This window comes from Hyaena hyaena, unplaced genomic scaffold (genome assembly GCF_003009895.1).
Source record: "Hyaena hyaena isolate Hyena2069 unplaced genomic scaffold, ASM300989v1 scaffold_35, whole genome shotgun sequence".
Taxonomy (NCBI): domain Eukaryota; kingdom Metazoa; phylum Chordata; class Mammalia; order Carnivora; family Hyaenidae; genus Hyaena; species Hyaena hyaena.
The window spans coordinates 2,613,411-2,634,925 of NW_024080667.1; the positions used below are offsets into that span (position 1 = coordinate 2,613,411).

The following is a 21,515-nucleotide window of genomic DNA, read 5'->3' on the forward strand; positions in this document are numbered from 1 at the left end:
ATGGGTCTTGTGAGTGGGCCATGCGGTTTGGTTCGCTTCTCCGTGCCTCCACGGGGCCTCCTTCCCGGGGCAGGAGGCACTCAAGCGGGCCCTCGCCCTGGGCTTTTCTCCGCTGTAGCTCCCAGGCTTCCTTCCGTGTGGGGATTTCCTGAGGGTTTCATGGGCACCCACATCTTGGGTGGCAGGACTTTGTTCCTGTCCCATCCAGGCCAGGGAGACCAGGGTGCCTGGTCCCCTTCCGACCGTCTCTCTTCTCCCCTACAGACACTGGAGAGCAGCGTCCTGAGGGCAGGCCGGGAGAAGGGCCTGAGTGCACAGGACCTAGCCCAGGACTCTCAGCTCACCCGCCTGCCCGCCCGCATCAGGGAGATCATCACCAGCAACCTCTCCCAGCCTGAGAGCCAAGGTGCCCCTCTTCATTCGCCCCCACAGACACTGCCCGCATCTCGCCCCTTCTTACACCCCCCTCTTCCACGGCCGTAATGACAATAATGACTGTGGGTTCCATTTCTCGAATACTCACTGTGAGGCTGGCACAACCCTGTGATGGAGGGACCCATTTTACAGATGAGGAAATGGAGGCCCAGAGGTATAGTTTGCCCAGACTTGTTCTCCGTGTGATGCTGCTATACAGTGGGGATGAGCACCCCCACCCGCAGCCCACAGCAGAGACTTAGGCCCAAACACCACGTCCTCTCCCAGGGAAGGTGTGAGCTTGGTTGAACCTGAGATTACAGGGGGAGGGCAGCTCAGTTCAGCTCAGGGCTTTGCAGAAGTCCCAGGGAGGGTCCTGTCCATTTCCCACCGGGGCAGAGAGGCTGACGGGCCCCTGTTCCTCCTGCTGGGCGCCATCCACCACCTCCTGTGTGGTTTGGAGTCCGGGAAGGGCACAGTCAGTTACAGGTGGCGTGTTGGCAGCTCTCCTTGGTGGCGATTCTAGGGCTCTGCGACAGTCCTTGTCCAGCCTCGGCCTCCTTGGGAGGACCAGGGATGTTGGGGCCCCTGGGGGCCCCAGGCAGGGAGAGACTTAGAGAACCCTCACCTCCGGCTGGAAGAGCCTTGAGACCTGTGGTGTGTGTCCAATTCTCCTGAGATGGAAGGGGGAGCCCACAGGGCGGGGGACACTTCTACTTCTCCCTTTTCCCCCTCTTCCTCTACCTCCGAACATGACCTATATGATCTTAAGCCTTGGCTTCAGGAGTTACATGAAGCCCTTCCCCTAAGTGAGGTCTTCCTGGTCTCCTAGTTACTGTTCCACTCCGTTTACAGTTCAGCAAAGACTGAGGCCCAGAGAAGAGTAGTACTTGGAGAAGGAAGGAGCTAGAACTCCTGGACTGAGCCTCCCTCCTGCCTGTTATGAGCCGGCCGGGGCCACCCTCCAGCGGGGGTTGAGTCCAGCCCTAGGCCCGTCTCTTTGCCCCCGTTCCTGTTCTTCAGCTCCGTGTGCTCCGGGGCTAAGGGCCCAGTCCCACTTCCTGCCTCCGGGGATGTTCCTGGAGCACCTGTAGTGGGAGGGTGTCCCCCTGGACCGGGGAGGAAGGAGGCCGACCATGTGCCTGCTGTCCCCCTCCAGCCCCGCTGCCGGCCGCAGAGATGGCGTCGGTGCTGTCCCTGCAGGAGGAGAACCAGCTGCTGCAGCAGGAGCTGTCCCGCGTGGAGGACCTGCTGGCCCAGAGCCGCGCCGAGCGTGACGAGCTGGCCATCAAGTACAACGCGGTCAGCGAGAGGGTGGGTGCTGCCTGGGGGCCGGTGCTCCCCTGACGTGAGGGCGGGGAGACAGCCAGGCCCCGGGCCAAAGGTGGGCCTGGGTAGAGACTGGCCCTGCCCACGTGAGTGACCTCGAGCAAGTCGCTTGCGCTCCGAGTCTGCTTTCTGTCTCGAGGATGCTAGTGTGATGTGGGCTTGGGAGGGGTCAACGAGAGGATGGAATAAAGTACCTGTCACCAAGGGTGATGCTGGGGGTGGCAGCACAGAGAGGAAGACCCCTAGAGACCCCTGCCACACCCCCCAAGTGTCTGGACCTCTCTCCGTGCTCCCACGTACGTGGGTCTTGGGGTCCACCCGGCGGCAGCCGAACACTGAGGCAGGCAGGTGGAGCGGGCCCAGGCAGCAGCCCGCGGGCCTTCTGGGGCCACCACAGACCTGCTGCCACCCGCCATGGGACTGAGGACCAGCCCAGGAAGGAAGGAAAAGCCAGGCCTGCGTCCAAGTCCAGGCAGGATTTGCATTCCCGGGACATGTGCTGCGGGCTTGTGGGGCCCCCAGGGCCTGGGGCAGGAAGTTGCTGCGGGCCAGAAGCGCACATTGTTTTTGACACATTGTCACCTTTGGGCCCCCAAGCTTGTGAGAGGTGACACAGGGGAGTTGGTGGCTGCAAGTTGGTGAGAGAGTTGCACAAGGGAGGGTCTATATGGGAGATGTGGGGGTGGTAAGAACAGTCCTAAGAGTAGCAACCGTTTACTGAGTGCTTACTATGTGCCCGCCACTTCCTGGGTGCTTTACGTTTGATGCACCAAGGTGGGGCCACGATGATGCTCGTGTAACGGAAGAGGTAACAGGCACCGAGCGAGAGAGGGCACCGTGCTCGGGGTCACACAGCCAGTGAGGGCTAGGTCTTGTATCCCCGGCCCCAGCCCAGAGACTGAGGCTGGCCCAGAGCCCCCCTCCATTCCCCGCCCCCCGTGTGGGAGGCAGAGCCAGCTTCTCTGAGGACCCCCCGGCTGGGCTTGTCCCCGCATGTACTCCTGCTGGGGAGAGGGATACACATTCATGCCTGTGGCTGTGAGGTGCTCCAGTGTCCTGGTATCTGCTCGCTTGGACCAGCCCCCGACATGTTGAGACATGTTGAGACATGCAGAGGAACAGGGTGGGGGGCTCGTTGTGGCCATGTCGCCGGGGACAGCGCCTAGTTCCTTCTCCCAGGGTTTGAGGGAGGTGAGCTGGCCCGGGTCTCACATTATTGGTGGTGGCGGGGCCTTGAGCCAGCCTTCTTCCAGTGTAGCATTCTTGTCTTTTGGCCACTGGCACAATGCCAGGCCCCGGGGGCTGTCTCTTAAATGCCAGCTTCTGACTCCCAGTGAAGCCAGCATGGCCCCCCGAGCGGGCAGAGGCAGAAAAGGAGAGGGGGGAGGCGGCAGCCTTCTTTTCTGCTAAGCCACGCTGCTGAGGCTGGGGCCGTGGGGGTTGTAATCACCTAGAAGATTCCCTCATGTGGCTATTCCCTGAATAGCCTGTAGGGGGAGCCTGGTGTTTCGCTTTTGTGTGTCTGAGATGGGGTGAGTGGGGCCCCTGCCAGGCAGGGCTTGGAGGTGAATGACCCAATGACCGCAAAGCCTGCCCTGGGGAGTGGGCGCACAGCCCATCCGAGCCTGGAGATCACCTTATTACAGACCGGGAAAGAGGCCCAGAGCAGGGGCACACCAGGCCAAGGTCAGTCGTAGAGCTGGGTGAAGACCCCCGTCCAGGGCTCTGCGGTCCTGTGTCCCGGGCGTGGGACGCGGCCCTGACCCTGTGGCCATAACTGTTACCTGTGGGCTCGTATGGAAGCCGGTCAATGAGGTTGTTCTGACTCGTGTAAACCCCACAGAATCCCTGGGAAAAAGAAGTGGAGGCAAGCAAGGTCAAGATCTGTGTCCTGTTGATTCATGTAGGGAAACTGAGGCAGAGGCTCCCGGGGCCACTTCCCAGGTCACAAGGAGGATCTCTGGTCCCTGTGGAGCAGGTGTTGGGTGAGGCAGCTGGGAACGGGAAGGAAGCCATGGCCCCATCCCCTGGGCTCCACAGGACAGACCCCCTGGACTCCGTGTCCATGGCAACCTGGACAGAGTGAATGAATGGCGGGTAGCAGGGCAGGGGTTGCCAAGGGAGACGGTAAACTCCTTTCATTCTCAGCTTGGTGACCGCCTCTTTCCCTTTTGAATTACAAGTAAAACTGAAAGGATGTTTTGTGGGGGGTAAAGTTTCTGGAAAGGGGTAAGGTGTGGTGGGAGTGGCCCTGGCCTGTCTGTGAGCAGGGGCAGGGGGAGGGGGAGTGGGCAGAGCACCCAACGGCTGCCTGAACCCCTCCACATCACAGCAGCAAAAAGCACCTGTGTGCAAAACACACAGCACAGGCCATGATCGGACCCCACACAAGACACGTCACACGGAAGGAGACGCAAGTCCACCTGTAGTGACATGCTCAGATTCGTGGACTGGACACAGCATAAGCCACACCCATGGCCAGACACCACACAATCCCCGCCCCCCCATTCACAGCCGGTAGCGCCCAGAAGCACAGCCACACGAGTGAGATACACCATCCTGCGGACAACATGGTACGCGGTCTCACACCCCACGGACACACATAGCCACACAGAGGTGTGTGTGCCTGCACACTGCGTAGAGTTGCTGCCCCACAGGCCCCAGCCCCACCCACTTACAGGCCTGCGTGCAGACATAAACACGTATGAACATGTGGGCACCCCATGCTTGCACCACGACATAGACCTGGGACCACAGAGGCCGCCTCATAGGCCCCCATGAAGGCCTAGACACAGAGGCACACAGGGTCCCACGTGGAGACACATGACAGAACACACTGAGCCGCAGCCAGATACCCAGAGTATCTCAGTGCTGCCATCACTACGCCCAGATGTAGGTGCCCTGCTCGTCACCTGCCCTAAGTAGGCTCCATGCAGACACTGGTCACACTGGTCACGGCCTGCAGCCCTCCTTCCTGGCAGAAACCCCCAAGCAGTCCCCACCAGCCCCTCTTTATGGGTGGCACCCCAGGGGGCACTGTCACCCTGCCCCAGCACTGACCTCAGCACGTGGGCTGGAGTGGGTGGCGCTGGCGGTGGCTCATTCAGTGGCTCCTGGGCATACTGGGTGAACGTAGGCGCGGAGGGCTAGCCGGGTCTGGCTATTAGCCAGGGTTATTTAGCCAGAGGAAGAGCAGAGGCCCTTGCCGTTGGCTTCCCTGGGGCCTCAAGTGGGAGGGCATGCCTGGGCTAGCAGGCCGGGCAGTGGGGAGGTGGATGGTGAGCGCGGGCTGGGGTTGGGGTCAGCTGGGCTCCTCTGTCTTCGCCTTCCTTCTCCCTGAGCAGTGTCACTCTTCTGTCAGTCCAGCTCACCCTCGGCAGCCTGTTCCCTCTCCCTTCCCCCACAGCTTGAGGAGGCCCATGGACCTTCCCCTCCTCCCCGCCCCCCCCAGGGGGCCAGCAGGTGCCTAAGGGGTTAGGAGGCTCTGCCCGAGTGGGTGCTGACAGCAGCTTCCTGTAAGGTGGGCGGGGGTGGGGAGGCAACCTAGGGCTGGGAGGAGAGGGTATTAATAAGCCGGCCTTATGTTAGAGACTTTGTGTCTTTTACAGAGCACTGTGTGTGTGAGTAGGAGTTGGGGTGGGGAACTTCATTTGTACCACCCTGGGGGTGTTTAAGACCGCCCGTGTGCCCTATGCGTGTGCATGCCTCTAAGCTCAGATACGCATGTGTATATTTTTGCTTCTGTTTGAATGCATTCACATTTGCTCATGCGACTAATGCATGATCTAAACAAACGCGCCACTGCCACTCTTCTGGGTCTAAGATACAATGGGGAGCAGAAATCTAGGTTTTCCTGAGCACACTTTGGGCGGTTGGGGGTGGGGTGCATAGGCATGGAGCTAATAACCGCAGCCGGGTTAGGTGTTTGGAGCAGAGGCTCACTGTGCTCCGTGTGCTCCGTGCGTGGAGGATGCAGTGTTCACCTCCAGGTGCAACTTTGTGTTTTGCTTGCACCTGTTCCCGAGCCCACCTGCATGCGTCCATCCATGCCTTGTATGCGTGTCAATGCATGCTCAGTCTGTGCCCGTGCACAGCTGCATTACCCCGTGCACTCGTGCATCACATCCTGGGCTTGCACATCTATGCCTGCAAGCTATTGCGGGTCTGGGCCCAGCCTGGCACCCTCTGCAGAGCTCTGCGCCTGCTTTCCCGAGAGGCCTGCGCCTCTCACCCAGGCACCTTCCCTGCAGCTGGAGCAGGCTGTGCGGCTGGAGTCTGGGGAGCCAGAAACGCAGGAGCCCACAGGGCTGGTACGGCAGAGCGTGGAGCTGCGGAGGCAGTTGCAGGAGGAGCAGGCCTCCTATCGGCGCAAGCTGCAGGCCTACCAGGAAGGCCAGCAGCGGCAGGCCCAGCTTGTGCAGCGGCTGCAGGCCAAGGTCAGGGCTACCCACTCCTGCCCCTGTCCCCCATGTGCTCGCTTTGCCCTGCCCCCAGCCCCTGGGGCTAACCTTCCACCGCTCCCCACCCATCCGCAGACCCTCCAGTACAAGAAGAAGTGCTCGGAGCTGGAGCAACAGCTGCTAGAGAGATCCACAGAGCTGGAGCGGCAGCGGCTGAGGGTGGGTGCCGGGGTGGTGGCGGGGAGGGGGAAGGTGGAGGATCAGTGCGGGGGGGGGAGGCAAGGCAGGCCCTTCCCTCTACTTGCCCAGGCTGATGCCCCACTTCTCCCACCCAGGACACGGAGCACAGCCATGACCTGGAGAGCGCCCTCGTCCGCCTGGAGGAGGAGCAGCAGAGGTGGGGGGTGGCAGGGAGGGGGCCTAGCTGGCGGGGCTGGCCTCTCCTGCCCTGTGCCCACCGGTCCCTTTCATGTCCCCCCATCTCCTCCAGGAGTGCCAGTCTGGTCCAGGTGAACTCCATGCTCCGAGAGCAGCTGGACCAGGCCAGCTCGGCCAACCAGGCCCTGAGTGAGGACATGCGCAAGGTGACTACGGACTGGACACGCAGCCGGAAGGAGCTGGAGCAGCGGGAGGCGGCGTGGAGGCGTGAAGAGGAGGTGGGCACGGGGGTGCCGGGAGGCCACCGAAGCCTCGGGATCCCAGCCTGGCTGGAGGGGAAGGGCCACGGTAGAGTGGTGAGGACTAAGGGGTCACGTGGAGAGGGAGAGGGATGACCGACTGGCCCACGAGCCCTTTAGGAGAGGTAAATAGTGTGTCATCGTAGCAGCTGGCGTTGCTTAGCGCACACTACATGCCTGGCATGCATTTTCTCTTCTGTTCAGCATAATAACTGTGTGGTAAGTGCTGTCATCCTCATTTTATTTTATTTTATTTTATTATCATTTTTTTTTACAAATAGTTTATTGTCAAATTAGTTTCCTCATAACACTCAGTGCTCATCCCCACAAGTGTCCTCCTCCATGCCCATCCCCCCCCCCCCCCCCCCCCCATCAGTCCTCAGTTTTTGTCAGCATTCAAGAGTCTCTCATGGTTTGCTTCTCTCCCTTTCCCCCACCATTTCCGCCCTTCTTCTCCCCCTTGTTCCTCCATCAAGTTCCTCCTAATCCTCCTATACGTGCAAACATATGATATTTGTCCTTCTCTGCCTGACTTATTTCGCTCAGCATAACACCCTCAAGGTCCATCCATGTTGCTACACGTGGCCAGATTTCATTGTTTCTCATTGCCATGTAGTATTCCATGGTATAGATAAACCACATCTTCTTGATCCATTCATCTGTTGATGGACACTCAGGCTCTTTCCATGTTTTAGCTATTGTGGAGAGTGCTGCTATGAACATTGGGGTACATGTGCTCCTATGGCTCAGCATTTCTGTATCCCTTGGGTAAATTCCTAGCAGTGCTATTGCTGGGTCATAGGGGAGTTCTAGTGTTAGTTTCCTGAGGAACCTCCACACTGTTTTCCAGAGGGGCTGTACCAGTTTACATTCCCACCAACAGTGGAGGAGGGTGCCCGTTTCTCCACATCCTCGCCAGCATCTAGAGTTCTCTGATTTGCTCATTTTAGCCACTCTGACTGGCGTGAGGTGGTATCTCAGTGTGGTTTTGATTTGTATTTCCCTGATGAGGAGGGATGCTGAGCATCGTTTCATGTGTCTGTTGGCCATCTGGATGTCATCCTCATTTTAAAGAGAAGTTAAGTAACCTGCCCACGGTCGTGCATCTGGCTGCTGGGACGCAAACCTAGGTCTAGGGGAAGCACCTTCTGCCCTTTGCGCTGCCTGTTGCAGCCACAGCCCTTGGAGGCATTGCAACCCAGGTCCCCGGGCGAGAGGGAGGCTCTCAAGCCCGAGCTGGGGTTGGGGTGGGGACAGCTCCACTCCTAGCCCAGTGCGCACCCACTTCCCGGACAACCTAGTCTTCTGGGTGGTCGGAGTTGGCGAAGGGGGCGGAGCTGTGGGGGCGGGGCCGGGAGGAGGGGGCGGAGCTGTGGGGGCGGGGCCGGGAGGAGGCGGGGCCGGCCCTCACTCCGCCCGCCTTCCCTGCAGTCCTTCAACACCTACATCAGCAACGAGCACAGCCGCCTTCTCCTCCTCTGGAGGCAGGTGGTGGGGGTCCGTCGGCTGGTCAGCGAGGTGAAGATGTCCACGGAGAGGTGAGGCCCGGCTGGCGGAGGGGCGGCCCGGGGAGAGCTGCAGCCGCAGGAGACAGCCCCGCTTTTTACACTGAATTCAGCCTCGCGCAGTTGAACTTTAATCCAACCTAACACACCTACTGTGTGCTCGGCCCTGTGGCGATGCAAAAGCAACTAGTAATAGTTAATTCCTACCACCATCATGGCGGTCAGCATTTACTAGGTGTTGACTCTGAGCTAGGCTCTTTGGCCGTTTCATTTCTTCCGATATGGACAGGGTCCCTGTGAGGTAGGAACTGTGATAATCCTCACCTCAGTGAGGGCACTGAGGCTCAGAGAGGCAGAGTGACCTTCCCAAGGTCACACAGCAGTAAGTAGTGGACTAGTCAGGAGTTACAGCTCCTGCTTTTAATCCACTGGAATATTCAGCTTCTGCTATGGGACCTCGCAAGCTCTAGTGATGAAATGAGTGGAGAGTAACCCCTAGAACAGAGAGAATATCCCAGATGCTCAGAAGGATGGGAGGGGTGGGGCGGTCAGAGAAACACTTTATAGAGGAGGTGGAATTTGCACTGGCCTCAAGAGCTGGGTAGGATTTTAACCAGCAGAGACAGGGGCACTCCAAGCAGAAGGAAGAGCGTGAGCAAAGGCTCGGAGGTAGGAGGAATGGCAGCCAGTGGGGTTGGAAAAAGACAGGTGAAGAGAGGTCAGGTTGGGAGAGCCTCAGAGGCCCCTGTCAGCAGAGGAGCTCGGTCCTGCTTCATCTTTGAGCAAGTGAGGCGGTGGGAGAGCTGAGGCGGCCAGGGCAATTCCTTCCTTTTGCATTAACATTTTATTTAATAATTTATTTAATGATCTTTTGTTAAAGCTTCTTTTTTGAAAAAAATGTTTAATATTTATTCATTTTTGAGAGAGAGAGAAAGAGAGTGTGGGGGAGGGGCAGAGAGAGAGGGAGACGCAGAATCTGAAGCAGCTCCAGGATCTGAGCCGTCAGCACAGAGCCCCACGGGGGCTGGAACCCACGAACTGCGAGATCATGACCTGAGCAGAAGTCGTCCGCTTAACCGACTGAACCACCCAGGTGCCTCAGATGATCTTTTTAAAAAGTCATCAGATATTTTTGTGTTTTATAATTTGTTTGAATCGGGACCCATCCTAGATGCCCACCAAACGTGATTGGCTGACTTGCCTCTTAAGTCTTTTCATTAAAAAAAAAAAAAATTGGGGGGGGCGCCTAGGTGGCTTAGTCGGTTAAGCGTCGGACTTTCGCTTAGGTCATGATCTCGCGGTTCGTGGGTTCGAGCCCCGCGTCGGGCTCTGTGCTGACTGCCAGCTCAGAGCCTGGAGCCTGTTTCGGTCTGTGATTCCCTCTCTCTCTGACCCTCCCCTGCTCACGCTGTCTCTCTCTCTCTCTCCTAGAAATAAATTAAAAAAAATATTTTAAAAAATATTAAAATATTTGGCTATTGTTGATAGTGCTGCTATAAACATTGGGGTGCATGTGCCCTTCAAATCAACAGGGTAGTTCTATTTTTAAGTTAGGTTTTTACTTCACACAAAGCAATATATATTTTTTAGATTTATTTTTGAGAGAGAGAGAGAGAGAGAAAGTATGAGCGGAGGAGGAGCAGAGAGAGAGGGAGACACAGAATCCGAGGCAGGCTCCAGGCTCTGAGCTGTCAGCACAGAGCCCGACGCGGGGCTCGAACCCATGAGCTATGAGATTATGACTTGAGCCAAAGTCAGACGCTTCACTGACTGAGCCACCCAGGTGCCCCACAATCTGTTTTTAAGTTATTTATTTTGAGAGGGAGAGAGCACAAGTGGTGGATGGGGTGGACAGAGAGAGGGAGGGAGAGAGAATCCAAGCACTGTCCGTGCAGAGCCCGATGTGGATCTCGAACCCACAAACCATGAGATCATGACCTGAGCTGGTCAGATGCTTAACTGACTGAGCAACCCAATAGTGGCCCTCTTTTGATGCACGTTTAGATTGTCACCAGTATTTCTTTTCCTTTTTTTTTTTTAGTGTTTTATTTATTTTTGAGAGAGAGAGAGAGAGAGACAGCGTGAGCAGGGGAGGGTTAGAGAGAGAGGGTGATACAGAATCTGAAGCAGTCTCCAGGCTCTGAGCTAGCTGTCAGCATAGAACCTGACACGGGGCTCAAACCCATGAACCATGAGATCATGACCTGAACCGAAGTCGGACGCTTAACCGACTGAGCCACCCAGGTGCCCCATAGTATTTCTTACATGAGCAGTACTGCAGTGAATCGCTTTATACATAGGTCACTTCCCTTGCACTGGGCCATGTCTACAGGATACATTCTAAGGGGTGTCATCAGTGGGTCAAAGAACCTACCCATTTATACTTCTCATTTAAAAAAAATTTTTTTTAATGTTTTATTTATTTTTGAGAGAGAGAGAGAGAGACAGCGTGAGCAGGGGAGAGTCAGAGAGAGGGAGTCACAGAATCCAAAGACAGGCTCCAGGCTCTGAGCTAGCGGTCAGCACAGAGCCCGACTGTGAGATCATGACTTGAGCCGAAGTCGGATGCTCAACCGACTGAGCCACCCAGGCGCCCCCCATTTATACTTTTCAGAGCACTTCCTAATTGCCCCGCATTGTGGTTACACCCATTTACCCTCCCGCCAGCAGTGTAGGAACAGCCAGTTAGTTTCTCCATAGTCTCACCTACACTGTGTGTTATGTGACTTTTTTTTTTTTTTTTTTTTTGCCATCCGATAGTGGCATCCCACTATTAGCATCCTGGGATAGTTTTAATTTGCTTTATACTTGGGAGCCTCCCCCGCTTCCCCAATCCCATCCCCCTCCATTGCTCTCCCCACCAGGGACCTGCTGCAGCTGGGAGGGGAGCTGGCCCGGACCTCAAGGGCCATCCAGGAGGCGGACGTGGGGCTGAGCGCGGGCCTGCGGCTGGCTGAGAGCCGGGCAGAGGCGGCCCTGGAGAAGCAGGCGCTGCTGCAGGTGCAGCTGGAGGAGCAGCTGCGGGACAAGGTGCTCCAGGAGAAGGACCTGGCCCAGCTGCAGGTGCAGAGCAACCTGGACAAAGCCCACCTCAGTGCCAGGTGAGGCAGGCACCACGTGGGGCAGGCTTCCCTGCGGACTGTGCGTCTGGGGCCGCGGGGAAGTGCGCGTGTCTGTTCACCGGGGATGGGTCCTTCCCCTGTGTGAGCTCAGCCGGTCTTCCCAGGCACCCCGTTTGGCAGAGGGGGAGACTGAGGTTCAGGGGGCTCTTGTCCAGGGCACATTATGAACAATTTAATCCCTGAGGCTAGAACTTACGCTCCCAGCTCCTGCGCCCTGGGTGAGTCCCAGAGGTAGAGTGAGTGGCAACCTCACTCTCCTTTTATTTATTTAAAAATTTTTTTTTAACATTTATTCATTTTTGAGAGAGAGAGAGAAAGAGAGGGGAAGGAGCAGAGAGAGAGGGAGACGGAATCTGAAGCAGGCTCCAGGCTCCGAGCTGTCGGCACAGAACCGGATGCAGGGCTCGAACTCACGGACTGTGAGATCATGACCTGAGCCGAAGTCGGACTCGAGCCACCCAGGCGCTCCTCTTCTTTTATTTATTTATTTATTTGTTTATTTTTGAGAGAGAAGTGGAGCTCACCTGAAGTGGGGTTCAAGCTTACCCGGTGTGGGACTCGAACTCATGAACCCGAGATCATGACCTGAGCCAAAGTCAGATGCTTAAAGACCGAGCCCCCCAGGTGCCCTCATTCTCCTTATACAGATGAGCAGTCTGAAGTCCAGAGAGAAGTGACTTGCTCAAGTCACTTAATCCTAGGGTCCCCACCCCCACCCCTGCACCAAGGTTTGGGAAAGCATGAAGGACACATTGCTGGTGGGTTTGGAGGACAGGCCGGGTGGGTCTCGCCTTCAACTCTGTCACTGCCCTTCTTCCAGAGTGACAGAGCTGGCCCTGACAGTGGAGCGCCTTCAGAACCAGAATCTGGAGAAGGATCGAGTCAACAAGGCCCTTACCGAGAAGCTTGAGGCCCTGGTGAGCTGCAGGTGCCCCCGAGATGAGGCAGGGCGGGATCGGGAGGGCCGTGTTTACTAGGGCCGCCCCTAGCATCCCATTCAGATTCGGTTTCACCCCTTGTTAATTGAGCACCTAGTATGTGCCAGGATGGGTGTGAGCACCTACTGTGTGCCAGGCTGAGTGGTAAGTACATTCACCTCCTTTATCCCATTTCATTCTTTCATTCTCTATGGTATGAACCCATTACACAGATGAGGAAACTGTCTAGAATCTCAGAGCCAATAAGCTGGGGCTTGAAAAGAAGCCTGTGCCGCTAGCACGGGGTCCTTCCCTAGGAACCGAGCTGCCTCCCCACCAGAGGGACACCCCCTCCAGGGTACTGCCTGGGTTGGTCATCCTTCTGTGTGGGGCCTGGCCTAGGTTCTATGTCAGGCTCTCCTCCAGTAGGCTGTGTGACCTATACAGTGACACTGCACTTCTCTGGGCCTGGTCGGTTCAGTGAGGACACTGGGAATGCCATGGGGTTTACCAAGAGGCTGGCCTCTGGGCAGGGCCTCAGAGGCCACCTGATGGGTGGGGGGGTGGGTAGGGAGGGAGATGAAGGTGGGGTTTCAGACTAGGGCAGAGACCCTGACCATCCCTTCTTTGTCTCCTCCTCACCACCCCCAGGAATCCCTGCGGCTCCAGGAGCAGGCGGCCCTGGAGGCAGAGGACGGAGAGGGGCTGCAGCAGACCCTGAGAGACCTGGCACAGGTGGGAGGTGGGAGGGAGCCCTGGGCAGGGAGGGGCCGGGCAGGGAGGGGCCGCCACGCCCCCTGGTGGCCTTGAGCTGAATTGCAAGCGGTTGGGGGCCCGGGGGACCCATGCTGCTGTTGGACGCCCTGCTAGCTGTTGGACGCGCGGCCCCTGCCACCCCACTGCCTCGCCTGGGGCTTCTTGGCCCAACTGGCCCGCGGCCCCCTTCTCACTGGCCTGGCCACCCCACCTCAGGCCGTCCTGTCGGACATGGAGAGCGGTGTCCAGCTCAGCGGCTCGGAGCGCACGGGGGACGCGTCGGACGGCAGCCTGCGGGGGCTCTCGGGCCCCCGGACCCCCTCCCCGCCGCGGCGCTCCTCGCCGGGCCGCGGCCGATCCCCGCGCCGAGGCCCATCCCCGGCCTGCTCCGACTCCACGCTCGCCCTCATCCACTCGGCCCTGCACAAGCGCCAGCTTCAGGTCCAGGTAGGAGGGGCACCAGCGCCCTGGGCGGAGCCGGAGTCCCTGGGGGAAGGGCTTGGGCCATCAGGGGCGGGGCCAGTGCTGTGGGGGTGGGGCCAGGGAGGGGGCGGAGCCTGGGCCTGAGCATTTTGGGTGGCGCCAAAACCCAGAGTTAGAGCTACTGAATCGGGTCCCATGGAGGTGGCGGAGAGCTCTGGGGCCGAGCTGAGCCCGGAGTGGGAGGAGCTTGGGCAGCTGGGGGCGGAGCCTGGGACGGGGCTAGAGTCCTGGTGTAGAAAGAAGAGGTTCCGGGACAGACGGAGCCAGGACCCTGGGAAAAGGCCTGCGGGGAGGAATCAGCCTAGGATGAGAGGAGCTGGGGGAGCTAGGGGCAAGGAGGGGTCTGGGGGAGAGTCAGAACCGGGATGCAGAGGGGAGGAGCCTGGGAGCCCTGGGGTCGTCAGAATCCGGAAGAGGCGCGAGTGTGCTCGGTGGTTTGGCGGGGGCTTAGGTCAGTGTGTCCGAGGAAATGGAGGTCGCAGCCCTGGCAGGGCGCTCAGAAGGCGGGTGGGGGCGCAGTGGACGGGAGTGGAAACCCGGTCTGCAGGGCTTAGCCCCACTCTCCTGCCTCAGGCTTAGGCCACAGAGGAGGCCGCGTGCGTTCCTGGAATGAGCAGAGAGTAGGGGACGCTCCGGGAGCTTCCCAGACTCAGGGGGTCGCACGCCACAGGACATGCGTGGGCGCTATGAGGCCAGCCAGGACCTCCTGGGCACCCTGCGGAAGCAGCTTAGTGACAGCGAGGGGGAGCGCCGCAGCCTAGAGGAACAGCTGCAGCGTCTTCGGGACAAGACCAGCGGGGCCACCCAGGCTCATGAGGATGCCCAGCGCGAGGCCCAGCGGCTGCGGGGCGCCATCGACCTTCTGAACAGGTGCCTGAGAGGGTCAGAGGCGGGGGCCTGGATCGAATGCCCCCCCGAGCCTGTAAGCGCCGGGATTGCGCTGACATGGTCATTCAGAACTGGCCTTGTGTGTCTGTTAAAATTCAAATGAATTAGGGGCGCCTGGGCGGCTCAGTCCATTAAGTGTCCGCCCCTGATTTCTGCTCAGGTCATGATCTCACAGGTCATGAGTTCGAGACCTGTGTCAGACTGCGCTGACAGCACAGAACCTGCTTGAGATTCTCTGTCTCTCTCTCCGCCTCTCCCCTGCTCCCTCTCTTATCTCTTTCTCTCTCTCAAAAATAAACTATTTTAAAAAATTAAATTAATCAAACATTTTAAAAAATAAAAGTTCAGTCCCTCAGTTGTCCTTGACACATTTTAAAAGCTCAGTAGCCACAAAAGGCAGTAGGATGTTTCTGTCATCTCAGAGAGTTCTGATGACAGTGTCATTTCGACGCTGTCATTGGAGATCTTTGAGACAAGAAACGATCCACTCTTATTTTTGTTGTTGTTGTTTGCTGTTGCTCTTCAGAAATGTAACTGCAAAACTGAAAGTTTGAAAAAGGAAGGGGAGGGGCGCCTGGGTGGCTCAGTCAGTTAAGCATCCGACTTTGGCTCAAGGCATGATCTCACCAGGGCATGATCTCACGGTATGAGAGTTCAAGCCCCATGTCGGGCTATGTGCTGACGGCTCAGAGCCTGGGGCCTGCTTGGGATTCAGTGTGTCCCTCTCTCTCTGCCCCTTCCCAGCTCACGTTCTGTCTGTCTGTCTCTCTCTCAAAAATAAACATTAAAAAAATTAATAAAAAAAGAAAAAAGAAGGGGAAATAAAAAGGCAGCCTCACCTGCCTGTCCTAACCCCTGTTAGGGAGCACTGTTAGGAAGCACTGGATCTGCTCACTGTTGTGTTTGTGTTGGCAGTGAGGTAGAAAAGGCTTCTAGTACACCTGCCACGTGCAAGGCTCATTGCCAAGCGCTTTAGGCAGATTGCTTAAATGAGTCACCTGCGGATCAGAGCTGTGACTATCCCGAGGTTGAGAGACTTGTGCAAGCTGACACAGCCGTGTGGCTGGGGTAGGCATTGGAATTCAGGTCCATCTGATAGCAAACCCCATGCTCCCCATGCCTTGGAAGGAGAGCGTTTACATAGCTGTGTTCACGGCAAACTCCTCATTTCGCAGTCTGCTGTTTTTACTTCATGTCATGCTATATGGTTTTCCCGCCCACTGCGGCCTTAGTGTCTGGTATGCGTACCGGTTGCCACTTCGAGTGAAGAGGCGGGGCAGTGGGGGCTGTGTCAGTGCTCAGCCCTAAGCTGATCCCCGAGCTAAGAACCCCCGGAGGGCTTGGAAGGAGGGGTTACAGACACACATCCCCCGCTCCGTTGCTGTGACTGCTGGTATCGGGGCAAGAGGCATCACTCTACACATCCGGAGTCCCCAGTTGCTGTCCCCCTCCACCCCCCACTGACTACTATGTCCAGCGGCCTGTGCAGCTGGGCACACCCAGCTCTGTGGGGCCTTCCAGAACTGAGGGGCCTTTCCTGGTCATACGGACTAGCCCGTGCGTCCCGAGAGCCCAGCATGGCCTTTTCAACCTGGTGGGGGTGGTTGGAGATCATGCCGGGGCCTCCATCCGTTCCCCTGGGTGGGCTGGGGGAGAAGTAGAGCCGGGTGTCCTGTGCCGGGAAGAGTCAGCTCCAGGGAGGCGCGGATGAAGTGAGTGGTGCTTGGACGGGGTCAGGGAAGGCTTCCTGGAGGCAGGTGCCTTAGAGGTCAGAGGACAGCAGCACCGGCACCCGCTTCAGCTCCCCATCCTCCCGTCCCGCAGGGAGAAGGACAGCCTGGCCTGCAGCCTGCAGGCGGCCCAGCAGCAGGCCGAGGAGCTGCTGCAGGAGCGAGAGAAGCTGCAGGCGGCTCAGGAGGATCTGCGGCGCCAGCGGGAGCGGCTGGAGGAGGAGCGGGAGGACTCGGCGCGGGACGGCGAGCGGACCCGCAGGGAGCTGGAGCGCACGTGAGTGGCTTCTGGCCTCCCCTGCCTGAAAGGGACCTTGGGGGTCCCGATGGTCCCCCTGGGCGCCAGGGAGGCCCTGCGGTGTCCCAGACGTCCTGCTGTCTTTTTTTCTGTTTTGCTTTTTGTTTTTTTTAATTTCTAGGAGAGAGAGAGAGAGACAGCGTGAGCAGGGGAGGGTCAGAGAGAGAGGGAGACACAGAATCCGAAGCAGGCTCCAGGCTCTGAGCTGTCAGCACAGAGCCTGACGCGGGGCTCGAACCCACAAACTGTGAGATCATGACCTGAGCTGAAGTCGGACGCCCAACTGACTGAACCACCCAGGCGCCCCTACATTTATTTATTTTTGAGAGACAGTGAGACAGAGTGTGAGTGGGGGAGGAGCAGAGAGCAAAGGAGACACAGAATCCAAAGCAGACTCCAGGCTCTGAGCCGTCAGCACTGAGCCCGACACAGGGCTCGAACCCACAAACTGTGAGCTCATGCCCTGAGCCGATGTCCGATGCTTAACCAACTGAGCCACCCAGGCGCCCCTCTCTCTTTCTCTCTCTCTCTTTTTTAATGTTTATTTCTTTTTCAGAGAAAGAGGAAGAGCAGGGGAAAGAGAGAGAGAGAGAGAGAGAGAGAGGATCCCAAGCAGGCTCTGCACTGTTAGCACAGGACCCAATGCAGGGCTCGAACTCTGGAACTATGAGTCATGACCTGAATCCAAGTCGGCCCCTCACCTGACTGAGCCACACCCGGGCGCCCCTTCACTGAGGTTCTCGTGTTCAGCCTTCATGGCAACCCTGTGCTGTAGGAGCTCCCATTCCGTTTTGTGGGTGGTGAAACTGAGGCATAGAAGGGCCGTGTAATTTGATCAAGGTCACACAGCTAGTTACTAGAAGAGCGAAGATTTGAACCCAAGCATTCTGCCTTCAGACTTAACCTCTTGACCGCTGCACTATTTACTCCTCGGAGGCATATGTAACAGTGGCGATTACGCTGCTTTGAGGTAGCGGACAGTGTCCTTGCTTCTGCAGGCTGCTGGGGAGATACGTCAGGCACTATCTTGAGCACTTCATGTTCAGTAGGTCGCGTATCCTTATAACAGCTTCATGAGGCAGCTGTTACCCCATTTTGCAGATGTGCAAACTGAGGCCCAGAGCCAAAAGTGGTGGGCTTGGCTGTCCTTATGAGTGAGGCTCTGGCCTCCAGGCCTCCCGTCTCAGGCCTGGCCCCTGGCCTGTGCCAGCGAGAGACAATGAGCAGGGAAGTGACGCGGGGCCCCCGCCCACCCGGTGTCCCACAGCCACCGACAGCTGGAGCAGCTGGAAGGCAAGCGCTCGGGGCTGGCGAAGGAGCTGCTGGAGGTGCGGGAGGCGCTGAGCTGTGCCACGCTGCAGCGGGACGTGCTGCAGGCGGAGAAGGCCGAGGTGGCCGAGGCGCTGACCAAGGTGGGTCCCTGAGGCCCCTGGGCCTTCTCACTCCGGCCACACGCTGGCCCCGGTTTCCGGCTGGCCTCTGCCCCTGTGCACAGGCCGGTCCCGTCCACCCGGACCGCAGGCTGCCCTCGGGCCCCAGTCATAAGCCAACTGACCTCTCTTAGTGGCTGCTTTTCCAGAGGCGTCTGGAGCGGTGCGTGGTGTTCAGGTCATCCCGTCCCACCTGGGGACACAGGTCCCGCGGTCCACGAGCGCTGGGGACACAGTCCTTGGCGGGTGCCTGCCCCACCCCTGTAGTCTGGGTCCTGAGCAGTGTCCCCTTAGTACCCGCTCTGCAGGGTCCTCTGAGCCCAGCCCTGCCCGCCGTGAGCTGGGGTTCGCCTCCTTCCAAGAGCTCTGCCGGGTGCGACTTCTTTTGAGTAGCTTCATAGGCAGCAGGCCTGTAGCGATTGTTTTCTGTGTCACGTTGTGTCTTCCCTCCCCCCACCCCCTCTCTGAGGGTCCCGTCCCTCTGCTTCTTGTTTCTCCGCACCCTCCTGCCTCCATCCCCCGCCCTCTCCTCTCTCTCCCATCCGACTGTGACTGTGTCGTCTCTGGCTCCCCCGCCCCACCCCTGCAGGCCGAGGCTGGCCGCGTGGAGCTGGAGCTCTCGATGACCAAGCTGAGGGTGGAGGACGCCTCTCTGCGGGACTCCTTGTCCAAGCTGAGCGCCCTCAACGAGAGCCTCGCCCAGGACAAGCTGGGTCTGAACCGCCTCGTCGCCCAGGTATGCCATGCGTCCGCGGGGCCCACCTGTCGGCCCGCTCAGAAACCTGCCCTCACCCCTGCCTCCGGGCGTATCTCCCTGTACATCTCTGGCCCCGTACCTGTCCTGGTCGGTCACTGTTGTTCTCTTCTGACTCTGTGTCTTCTCTCTCATGGTCTGCGAAAGAAGCAGCTCCACGGGGCGTCCTCTCTGCTGCCCCCACTCAGGGTCCCCACACCCTTCCCCCCAGGGAGCCTCCCCTGGGCTGGCTGTGATGGCTGGGTGGGTGGGCGGAGTGCAGGGGCCCTCGGTGCTCCTGGGCCGGACCCCGTTCCACTGGTGGTGGGGCTCAGCTGACCTGCTCATCCGCTTGCACCCGCTGCCGCTGCAGCTGGAGGAGGAGAAGGCGGCCCTAGTGGACCGGCAGCGGCAGGCAGAACAGGAGGCCTGCTTGGCACGGGGGGAGCAGGAGCGGCTGGAGCAGCTGCGGCGGGAGCAGGAGGTGGAGCAGCAGGGCCTGGAGGGCTCCCTGCGGGTGGCGGAGCAGGCCCGCGACACCCTGGAGTACCAGCTTCCTACGCTGCACGAGGAGCGCTGCCGGCTGCAGGAGCAGCTGGCCCAGGTGGGTGGGGGAGGGGGGTGGCGGTGGGAGCGAGGAGGGAAGGGGTTTCAGGCTCCCGGCCTCCCTCATCCTGTCCTGGGGTAGCTCCCGGGGCCCAGGAGCCTGATTCTGGGTTTAAACCCAGCCCTCCCTTTGCTAGCCGGCTACCCAGATGGCCGATGCCTCAGTTGACCCATCTGTAATATGGGTCGTGATACGATAGCAGGTGGAGAAAGTTTGAACTGGAATCTTAGACTTTTTGGGACCGAGCTGGGAGGCACCCTAGGATTTCAGGGATCCAGGGACCTAGATATAGGGCCTGTCCTGGAGGGCCCAGGTTCCTGGGAGGGGCCCCTAGGGCATGGGGCTCCGGGCATAGGACGCACGGCTCTAGGTCTCCACCCTGAGTCGGGTTTTGTGTATTCAGCTCCTCTGGAAATTTTCGGGCACAGAAAGCAATCTGTTACTCCCCAAACTAAGTGAGGACACTTATTTTTTTATTTGAGAAAGAGATAAGGGAGGGGCAGAGAGAGAGGGAGAGGGAGAGAATCTCAAAGACGCTCCATGCTCAGCGCAGAACCTGACGCAGGGCTCTGTCCCACGAACATGAGATCATGACCTGAGCCAAAGTCAGGACGCTCAACTGACTGAGCCACCCAGGCGCCCCTATTTATTTGTTTTGAGAGAGGGGTGGGGGGAAAGAACGAGTGGGGAGGGGCAGAGAGAGAGGGAGACAGAATCCCACGCAGGGATTCTCTGTGAGCTCAGAGTCCACTGCGGGGCTCGATCTCACAAACTGAGATCATGACCTGAGCCGACATTAAGAGTCAGACGCTCAACCCACTGAGCCACCCAGGTGCCCCCAGACACTTCTTTTGTGTGCGTGCCCATTGCAGGTCCAGAGAAGGCTGTGATTTGTCCAAGGACACACAGCACAAAGAGTGGAGCCTAAGCCCGAAGCCAGGTCTCCCGCCTGCCAGGCTGGGGGCTGGGTCAGGCTCAGGATCGGGCTCGGGGTGCTGCACGCCCAGCAGCCGAGGCATCTGGGGAGTGGTACTCATGGTGCCCGGCGGGGGGGGGGGAGGGCAGCTCTCCCGGCAGCTGAGCGGGCGGGAGCAGGAGCTGGAGCAGGCGCGGAGGGAGACGCAGCGGCAGGTGGAGGCCCTCGAGCGGGCAGCCCGGGAGAAGGAGGCTCTGGCCAAAGAGCGGGCCGGCCTGGCGGTGCAGCTGGCCGTGGCCGAGCGGGAAGGCCGGACCCTGTCGGAGGAGGCCACACGCTTGCGGTAAGGCCTCGGGCTCTGCCCACCCTGGGCGGGGGGAGCAGGGGGGGACGGGCGGGTGCCCTGACATTGGCCCTTAGGGGCAGTCACTTAGGAGCCAGGCTTGCCAACACATTCTAGCTAGGGCCCAGCCTTCCCCAGGGAGCGTGGGCCTGGCTGGGCAGGTAGCCTGGCACCTGGCCCGCGGCTGGCCACGCCCTGGGAGCCACCGTTTCCTGGGGCCCAGGGAGCTGAGTCCCGAGGCCTCGGGGATTATATGTGCCGCAGCCTGGAGAAGGAAGCCCTGGAGAGCAGCCTGTTTGAGGTGCAGCAGCAGCTGACGCAGCTCGAGGCCCGCCGGGAGCAGCTGGAAACCAACGGGCAGACCCTGCTGCTGGCCAAGGAGACCCTGGCGGGTATGGGGACCCGAACCTGGGGTAGGGAACTCAAGGCTCCAGCCTGCTCTGTAACCAGTTGGGGTCTGGGGGCTCTGGAAGAGCAGGGAGGACACTGGCTTTGGAGTCTGGCCAACCTGGGTTCTAATTCTGCTTTTGGTACTTAGATCTGAGCTCTCTCGAGCAAGCCTCTTCCCTCTCTGGGCCGAAGGTTCCTCACTGACAGTTGGAGGTGATAATGCTCATCCTCTAAGGGTGTAGCCAGGATGAGGCGAGAAAAGCATGTGAAGGCCTTGGCACTGGGCCTGGTCAGCCAACGGGGGCTGTTTGTCGTCATCAGGGCACTTCAGTCCGAGTTCTCTGCAGAGCCGTGGACTCTCTCGGCCCCACGCCCGCAGCCCCTCTTCCCTCCACTTTCCCCACCTACTGTCTCAACTCAGGGGTTCCTCTTACACAACAAGCATTCACCAGGCATCTACTTGGGCCCTAAAACTTACTTTTGCCGTCCACATCTACCTGAGCCAGACAGAGCCAGGAAGGCAAATGCCGACAGAGACTCTGGCGGGTTTCCCACCCAGGAGATGGTTTTGAGATTG

At 58.9% G+C, this 21,515-nt stretch overlaps 1 protein-coding gene across 1 annotated transcript in view; it reads left to right on the forward strand.

Moving 5' to 3' along the window:
- Positions 1 to 21,515, forward strand: part of CROCC (ciliary rootlet coiled-coil, rootletin) — a 43,597-nt gene continuing 22,082 nt past the window's right edge. The window contains exons 1-18 of the mRNA XM_039228963.1: positions 1 to 406; positions 1,574 to 1,728; positions 5,994 to 6,179; positions 6,279 to 6,362; positions 6,479 to 6,540; positions 6,634 to 6,799; positions 8,252 to 8,358; positions 11,190 to 11,426; positions 12,268 to 12,364; positions 13,016 to 13,099; positions 13,337 to 13,567; positions 14,274 to 14,473; positions 16,316 to 16,498; positions 17,787 to 17,931; positions 18,539 to 18,685; positions 19,056 to 19,286; positions 20,355 to 20,548; positions 20,813 to 20,940. Of these exons, the coding sequence (XP_039084894.1) occupies positions 1 to 406; positions 1,574 to 1,728; positions 5,994 to 6,179; positions 6,279 to 6,362; positions 6,479 to 6,540; positions 6,634 to 6,799; positions 8,252 to 8,358; positions 11,190 to 11,426; positions 12,268 to 12,364; positions 13,016 to 13,099; positions 13,337 to 13,567; positions 14,274 to 14,473; positions 16,316 to 16,498; positions 17,787 to 17,931; positions 18,539 to 18,685; positions 19,056 to 19,286; positions 20,355 to 20,548; positions 20,813 to 20,940 (3,043 nt within the window). The remainder of the gene's footprint in view (positions 407 to 1,573; positions 1,729 to 5,993; positions 6,180 to 6,278; positions 6,363 to 6,478; positions 6,541 to 6,633; positions 6,800 to 8,251; positions 8,359 to 11,189; positions 11,427 to 12,267; positions 12,365 to 13,015; positions 13,100 to 13,336; positions 13,568 to 14,273; positions 14,474 to 16,315; positions 16,499 to 17,786; positions 17,932 to 18,538; positions 18,686 to 19,055; positions 19,287 to 20,354; positions 20,549 to 20,812; positions 20,941 to 21,515) is intronic.